The sequence below is a fragment of the Rutilus rutilus genome (genome assembly GCF_951802725.1).
Source record: "Rutilus rutilus genome assembly, chromosome: 19".
NCBI lineage: Eukaryota > Metazoa > Chordata > Actinopteri > Cypriniformes > Leuciscidae > Rutilus > Rutilus rutilus.
In genome coordinates this window covers 18,511,237-18,519,444 of record NC_140232.1, presented here as the reverse complement: position 1 = coordinate 18,519,444, position 8,208 = coordinate 18,511,237, and the positions used below count along the sequence as shown (strand labels likewise).

The 8,208-nt window shown below is 39.2% G+C and overlaps 1 protein-coding gene and 1 long non-coding RNA gene across 3 annotated transcripts; both read right to left on the bottom strand.

Moving 5' to 3' along the window:
- Positions 1-1,471: 1,471 nt before the first annotated feature.
- gadd45ga (growth arrest and DNA-damage-inducible, gamma a) lies at positions 1,472-2,754 on the bottom strand. The gene is made up of 4 exons (XM_084389004.1): positions 2,616-2,754; positions 2,414-2,515; positions 2,075-2,285; positions 1,472-1,965 (listed from the first exon to the last, which is right to left on the bottom strand). Exons 1-4 carry the CDS (start codon positions 2,666-2,668, stop codon positions 1,852-1,854), a joined length of 480 nt encoding a protein of 159 aa, XP_084245130.1. The 5' UTR covers positions 2,669-2,754; the 3' UTR covers positions 1,472-1,851.
- A 2,568-nt stretch (positions 2,755-5,322) lies between these two features.
- On the bottom strand, positions 5,323-7,888 carry LOC311278860. Of its 2 annotated transcripts, none has more exons than XR_014625486.1 (6): positions 7,756-7,888; positions 7,398-7,488; positions 7,079-7,286; positions 6,698-6,862; positions 6,382-6,512; positions 5,323-6,157 (listed from the first exon to the last, which is right to left on the bottom strand). It is a non-coding gene; the product is annotated as an uncharacterized lncRNA (long non-coding RNA). The 2 variants fall into 2 exon arrangements; XR_014625487.1 differs by having other exon boundaries at positions 7,398-7,476.
- Between the last annotated feature and the right edge of the window lie 320 nt (positions 7,889-8,208).

Here is an 8,208-nt window from a genome sequence, read left to right as displayed (position 1 = left end):
TGTGACGTGAACTGTCTGCCTGTCTTATTGGTTTTTAATTGCTCTCTGGTTCATATGTACAGTGAACTGAGAGTGAATGTCAACTGATATTTAATATTCTCATTGGTCACAACTGAGATATCTAAAGTTGTTTTAGGCATGAATACTCCTTTCAAAGAAAATGTCTGTGGGTGTTTATTACTAGAATGACCTTAAGGGGATCTCCATGGTACATCCATTGTAATTGACCCAGTTTCTTGATTTCAATGCTTTAGCTGAATTAATGTAAGTTAACTGCAAAGATCAATGAGGGAGTGTAAGATTTATTTTGTGTGTGTGAAGCGGCTGTCTGATGTTTTTTTTTTTTTTTTTTTTTTAAAGCAGGTGTGCGTTGCTTTGTTGCATGCATGTGCTTAGCTTTCTTGTCAGCTGACTTTCAAGTGCACAAAGACTTTTCAGCCACTACCTGAAATGCCCTTTTAAGTTTTGATACACTTTCCTTTGGGCATTTGCCATTACACAACACCTGGTGCAAGTATTTGCTGTTAAACACATGCAGCTCTTTCCAGAAAATTTCCAGTGATGTAACTTCTTTCTGAGTCTGCAAGCTGAGAAGCTGACTGGACAGCGTATCTAGAGATCAAAAAGACCGCAAATGAGTATTTGCCTTACTGGTAGTCTGGCACCCTTTCTCTAGTAAACCACAAACCATATGTAGAAAAATTCAGTTAGTAAGGAGAGTCAGCTAAGAAATAGGATTTCCATTCACTTTTTTGGTACTAATGTAATAAGATTTATATATATTTATGTCTTTTTTAATTTTATGCAAAAAACAGCATATTAGATTTCAAATCCTTTGTTTCCATTTTAAAATACTGACACTGTCTTAATTTAAAACCTTTACTGTAAAAATAGCTGAATTTCTACTGTTGTTTGGTGTTTCAGTTCAATTAGTCATCTAACAGATCTGGCTGTACCCTGCCTCTGCTCCAAATTGATGGTGCAAAACCTACACATGACAGAAGTCAGTCCCCCATTTCAAAGGGGGCCCTTCAGTTGAGCAAGCGGTTTAAAGAAAGCAGCTGGTGCATGGGTGGTGAAAGGTCAGGCAGCGCTTGGAGAGATGCCAGTTCCTCTAGTGCAATCACAAGCTCTCTTTCCCTCATGTAGACTGAACTGCCCTGAAATCCCCCCCATGATGTAACTGGGTGAAAATAAAACACATTGCTGCAAGCCCACAGCTTTGAAAAGAAACATACCATAATTGCATTTTAAAGGTATTTATTAAAAGATTTATTGCAAAAATAGGTGGCTTCGTCACCACAATTTGACATTGCATTGTGTATATTTGACAAAATAAAGCACAACTTCATAATACCACCAAATACTGCAGGAAAATCCATTCCCCCACCCCAGGATATCACAAAAGACAAGTTACACTAGTGTCCATGTAATATTTTTCAGATAAGATCCCAAGTGCCCATTCTTCAAATTCTTCAAAATATCACTTAAACTTAGTTCCTCTTTAAAATCCACATCACACCAATTCCATGGTCTCTTCACCTCCGACAGTCTTATAAACGGGCTCTCACAGTCCACCTGTCCTTTTCTCTTCTATTGTCTCCATGATTCCACCGCAATAGACTTGAGTGGCACAGGAGCCTTGACTTTTCCATGCTCGTCCCAAAAAAAAATCTGAACCTCAGCTTTTCCAGGACGGCCAAACGTACGCTGGGTCAGTCCACTTAGCTTCCCGTTGTGTGGGTAATCCAGACTACATCTCGAAGCTTTTTAGCTTTGCACAGGTGTACCCTTCAGGATGGATGTATTCAACTTGTTTCATTCACGTGAACATGCCAAAGGCATCTCCCATCAGCGTTCCGGCAGAGTAATAGTAGGCACCCATTCGTAGACATTGCGGCTCTCCTCACAGAACAAACCCAATTTCTCAAGAGCAGAATCTTTCCAAGAGTCAGAATTGGGGCTCTTTAGAAGAGAGAAAAAAGAAACAATATTAATATCACATGCAAATGTAAGGTGTTGGCAAGTTGAAGTTGTAGGTGTATATGCAATGGAAAGGAGGTGATCTACTCACCGTTACAAGTATGCAGTGAGCGTCCTTAGGTTCCTCATCCTGTTCGCTGCCCACGATGTCAGCAAGACGTTCAATGTCATTCACACGAACAATGTTGATGTCGTTGTCGAAGCAGAAGGCTTGAATGAGAGTGAAGTGGATCTGCAAGGCGATGTCACATTCGTACTCCTCATCCGTAGCCAGGACACAGAAAGCCACACTGTCTGGGTCACTGAGGTTGCACAAAGGAGAAATATTGATTAGGGAATGGTTCAACATGTTCTGCTTGCATCTATGAATAGGGAAGACTAGGCAATTGAAATATATTTTCAATACTTTTAAAAAAGAACAGATACTTACACATTCATGACTTGTGCAGACTCGTATACCCCAACGGTAAGACAGTCCTGCTTTTTAGCGGAGACCAGGAGCTCCTCTAGTGCTGTTCCTGCACTCTGCATTCTGGAGAACACAACCGGCTTGTTAGTCCATTTACTTTACTCAGCATTTGATTGACACAACGCAAATAACGATAACAACATCAACTGAACAAGACACTCACCTATCGCCAGTAGTAGCTGTGTTATCTTGTCCGCTAAATTCTTCAAAAGTCATTGTTTAAATCCACGTAAAGTCGCGTTTCGCGTGTTTTTTCTCCTCTGTGAGCTGTGAGTTTGTGATGCCGTGTCAAGCGCTGTGCTGTGGTTTTATACGGGATCAGCGGAGTTTCTCGGCAGTGGGCGGACATTCCGCTCATACCCGGTTCTGATTGGCTGGCGGCACGGGTGCATGTAAATCGCTCTGATGCAAGTGCTTTGCCTGTAAACAACCCACGTGGGTGTTCAAATATCACTCCATCAACAACACAAAGCGAGCACGGCTCGTACTCTTTCTTACTGCTTAGGTGCAAGTTGTTGAGTTATTTTTTTTTATTCTTTAATCCTCCATCTCAGATTTGTTGTGGCGAAACTCGAATCTCTCACGCACATTTGTTTTTACATTGATTTCTAGTTGTATCATATTGTATTACTCCTTAATCATAAGCCCCCCCATACTCCACCCCCCCACCCACACCCACACCCACCCACCCACACACACACACACACACACACACACACACACACACAAAGACTGACTGGTGAGTGATCGAGGCACACGCCACTCTTTTGCATTTGTAAAGGAGTCATCCTTACGTGTCCTTGTCACGTGACTGCTTAGCCGGACCTAAAGCAGGAATAATAGCCCCATGTCCCACCTGCCCCTGGCTTTGTTACACCCTGCAAAAAGTGTGTCCAAGTGAGATCAATAGCCAAAACCTTTGTTCCTACTTTTTGTAAGTCAGTCAGTTCAATGCGTACATAATTATAAATAGCCAATAACCATCAATCCACCCTTAACCTGTTAAGCTCTTATACATTAATGAATTGATCAATCATTCAGCAAAATCTCGAAACAACATAGCTGCACATTTCAGACTACAAAACCAAGACTTTTTAAAACCGATGTAGACTATTGTAAGCTCTTTGTAATTCTGTATGCAGTACGCTGGATTGCTGGTCTTATGGTCTCAGACAGGTTTTAGAGAGGTTTTAGGCACTTGTGAGATTGTAGACTAGTTGAAGACTATTTTTAAACTGCAACAGGGAAGAGCATATGTTTGTTTGCTACTTTTAAAGACTTTTCTCCGAATGCACCAAACGCTGGGATTACTATATATTTCATTATAGCATTGAGATTTTTGGGCTATTATGAGTGGTATTTCGTGCATATTTGAACCATGCAAAGTGTGTAAGGCGACATCTAGCGGTTGTGCATATTATAAGCGCGACCTTTCACAAGTGAGTCACGCGCTATACAGATGCAAGATAAACATTTTCTCAGGGATGAGTATTTGCTCATGTCAACACTCCACGAATTCATGCATCTGAAATTAAACCTGCAGGGTATGATACATGATACTACGGTAAAACTGTACAGCTGATGGTCGAACGTGGAATAATAGCAATAGATTTATTGTCCCTCCTCTTCTAAGCCACCGGTGCAGAACTAATGATAGTGCAGTGATGCGAGATGTTCTGGCGCCACCTGCAGGAACAACAAGGAAGTTACATCACCGATTTATCAGCGTTCCAAAGATATTTACATTTCCTTTAAACTCTTCTAATTTAATCTTGCTCATGGATATTTGAGCGATATTGAGGATATTTGTAAACAATATTTTGTAATTTATATATGAGAGCCTTTTAAAGTTATGACTTTGTGTGTGTGTGTGTGTGTGTGTGTGTGCTGGAGAGAGGGTATCCAAAAATTATATAGCCAATTAAGGTACAGATTTGCATCTCAGTTTTGGTTTGTGCATATCAGACAGGATAATTGGTTTCTAGGTTAATTTGGGTTGATTTGCATTTTCTTCTAGCAGCCAAAAGAGGTCATGTCTGGTTGTAACATGCTTGGACATGCACAGAAGATTGACCTAGTTTCAATGTAAGACTTTTATAGATCACTTTCTAAGAATCCCAGTTGTGTTTTGAAATTAGTTGCATCATATGCAGGGCCGGATTTACCTCATAAATGCTAAATGCATAAATGTAAATATTGTGACGTAGACATAATAATTTTTTTTGAGGCAGTAAGTGCATCGCATTACGTTTTTGCCAATTTACAGGTTATTTGGTTTATTGTAGCTTTGTGGGCACACATTTTTTTCTGTCATTTGGATTTTCTGCCAAAATCTCATGTTGTAGAAGATGAAGTGTTTTGCACAGGCGAAAGAAAGTATTGGCAAATGCTAGACCAAGACACTCTTCTCCGCTCCTCAAATACATAAAACATTAGCCTTAATGTTTCTTGAGTAAAGAAAACGCTGCACTTATTCAAAGAACACGTTCTTTATTTACCCTTTTGCATTGCAAACAAGCAGAGACGGTCCAAACTGCGTGAAGAAGCACTTCAGTCGTGATAGAGGCTGGTGGAGTTATTAAGTTTGACTGACAGTTTGAGGATCCAATGGAGATGCGAGGTTCAGTCACAACCCAGATAGCAAATTGGCTTTGGGCCGGATCTGGCTAAATTTCGGCTGAGATTTTGGCCCACATACCGCATGGAATTACGGTCCAAGGTTGGCCCAAGTGCTGTTTGCCGAAAGTCAACCAGATCAATGCCGGAAGCAGACCAAAACTCACCCATAGTTTTACAATGTACCCAGATATTATCCAGAACTGGCCCAAAACCACACCGTAATCCCCAGATGTCAGCCAGACAAGGGCCAAACTGCCACCAGCTTTACCCCAGAACTCAGCCACAACTTATCCAGAAGCTCCAGAAAACAGCCATAACGGGGCCAATATTATACCAGTCCCCAAAACTGAACCAGAAATGATCCCTGTGTAATACTTATATATTGTGCAAGGAATAATAAAATAATGACACTACACAAATGCAAAGTACAGCATTTTATTGAGAGGGGAAGAAAAATAAAAACTATGGGAAAAAGACAAGATAAAACAATACTAGAGTAAGGCAAAACAAAAGCAACAAATAGTCACAATACAAGAAAAAAAAGACAGAGCACTAAATTAAAATGTTACAAAAATAATGCAATAAAAAAAAAGTTTGTGGCATGCTTAAATAATGCAATACAAAAACGAACCAAAATACGGTGGCTGAGAGATCTCAACGCATGGAAACAGAAGAAAACATGCAAACAGGTAATTCAGAAAAACACCAGCAAATTAAGAAACCAAATACAAAAACGCGCTGCAAACAGCAAGAGACTTCAACGTCCTGCAACAGAAGAAAACATGCAAATAGGAAAAACACCAGCAAGTTAAGAAAACATAAGTTTCACAACACATATTGTGTGTGAAATATACACACACACACTGCAAATACAATGCAACCAATAAATAATAATAAAAACACTACTGTAGATATTTGCGCTGTTGGTCTGCCATTTGCAGCGCGTTTCTGTATTTGGTTTTTTTTTGCATATTTGCTGCACATGTGCTGTCAAACTGATGAAGATGTTTTCTTCATTTGCTTGTGTTTTTCTATTTCCTTGCATTTTCTTCTGTTGCAGCGTGTTGAGCCCTCTCGGCCACCGTACTAAAAAGCAACAGAAACCAAGCAATAAATTAAACTGATACAAACAATAAAGCAAAAGTGTAAATGTGTCATGCATAAATAATAAAAGTACAGAAACAAACTAAAAGCTGGTTATAAAAGACAAATGAAATACAATTTATATTTACAGATGTGCAAAAAAGGTAAAAATATAAGTTGCAACAATGCAAAACAAAGTCCCTGATAACTTAAAATGTGTGGCTTACATTAACATTTTGCAAAGGTGTCCTTTTTCTGCCACCCTCACGATCACCAGCTAGATGAAACCACCTTTTAATAACTTTTTCGACCTCCAGCTCCGATGTCCGTGCACACACAGGATTTCTTCTTACAGCCTCTAGAATAGGAGCATACAAATACAGTTAAAAAATACTTTTAATTAAAATGAACAATAGAGACATAAAGCATTTGTATTAAAAGACACCACCAGTCAAAGAATTAAAACTTGCAACATTCATTCATGACATGAGGGAATAGTCATGAAGTTCCAGATAGACTTTGACACAATAAAAATGCACTTACCAATCACAATGTTTTTAAGCTGCAAGCTTTGGAAAGGTGTTTTCCCATGTACAACTCAAACTCTCCAGTTTACCACTTTGACAAAGTCATTTTTGATTGCTTGCCTCATAATCTGCCAGACGTGTCCTTTACGTCGACTCCACCCAACAATCCCAGTTCAAGTACCTGAAATATTTTTAAAACATGCCATCACTATGAAGTCAAAACACTAAAACATGCTTTTGTTTCTAATATCGATATTATATTTACCAAATTAGACAAATATAAAGAGTTTTTGTTATGGTTATAGATTTTTCATGTTTTAAATTGATCACACACACCATTTAATTACAACCAGACTTGTGAGTGATAACAGCATGCATTACTGACGGTGTTACCTACCACTTTTTGTCTTGTTTCTGGACATGATCGAAGATCACTTTCCAGGGAAGTTAATGACCTAAGTCTTCAATTGGAAACAGGTTTGGACTTTGGTTCTGTGCCTCTGTGATCTCCTGAACGTTGTTTCCTTTGAGATCTTGCACCATCCTTATGTTCCTCTGCTGCTCCATAAGGATCTCTTGTTTAGATATTATGTCATGGAGAAGTGCTAAAACATTAAACACAGGTATTGAAAGGTTTACCACACCACCTTTGCTATGACATGAGCCTTACGCTAACAGTGAATATATGATAGTAAAAAAAACAAAATAAATCTTACATCTTATTAATCGGTCATCGCTTGAGAGGCTTTTTCTCTGTGGTCTGGGTGTTTCATGATGCCACGGTGATTGTATTGCCTGTTCGGGAGACTGTAAAGTTGTATCCTGAATTGATTTCTTTTTCCAAAGATTCAAACATCCTGTTGACTCTTTTAATAGCCCTTTTTCTCATGTTACTTCGCTCACTGTAAGCTCACATATTTTCCTATAAGCACTGTAAATGGGGGATAATTCTAGAACCTCTAACATAATAACAAATACAATCCAACCACAGAAAACAACCCAAAAAAAGCCTATCTTGTACTGCGCTATAGATTAAAATCTAACTTACGTGTTAGTTTAGAAGTATCAACTTACCTTGATCATGTATTAAAACTTTAAAAGATAAAACCAAGATAGCGTGATTGTCGAAGTTAGAACGACAATTTGAATTTCACCGCGAGACTGCGTTGGAAAATACGAGTCGCTGAACAACTGCTACGTAACTTCCGGATCCTCTGGTAGGCGGGATGATGTCACGGGGTGCACTCTGGGAAAAGTAGTCCTTTTTTTAAACCGGATTTAACGCCGTATATGTAAATCAACTACTTTTTCCATGATGCATTGCAAACTGCGTCATCGTATCAGCAACCACAGACGCCGCATTGACCCGTCTGCCGAGCAAGACTGCTCTAAAAAACACTTTAACCACGGGTTTTTGTAGTAAAACTGTCGTTAGACTGTACAAATGGTAATTAATTCGCCAAAACTTTGTTTGTGGCATTTTGACTACCATTTGGATAATCACAAAGTACTCATTCAGTCCCATTC

Excerpts from the sequence above, each read along its gene's own strand:
- gadd45ga (XM_084389004.1), bottom strand. The coding sequence starts at position 2,668 with ATGACTTTTGAAGAATTTAGCGGACAAGATAACACAGCTACTACTGGC. Across the intron at positions 2,286-2,413 it reads TCTGCACAAGTCATGAATGT|TGACCCAGACAGTGTGGCTT; the intron begins GTAAGTATCTGT and ends GTGCAACCTCAG. Across the intron at positions 1,966-2,074 it reads CTCACTGCATACTTGTAACG|AGCCCCAATTCTGACTCTTG; the intron begins GTGAGTAGATCA and ends TCTCTTCTAAAG.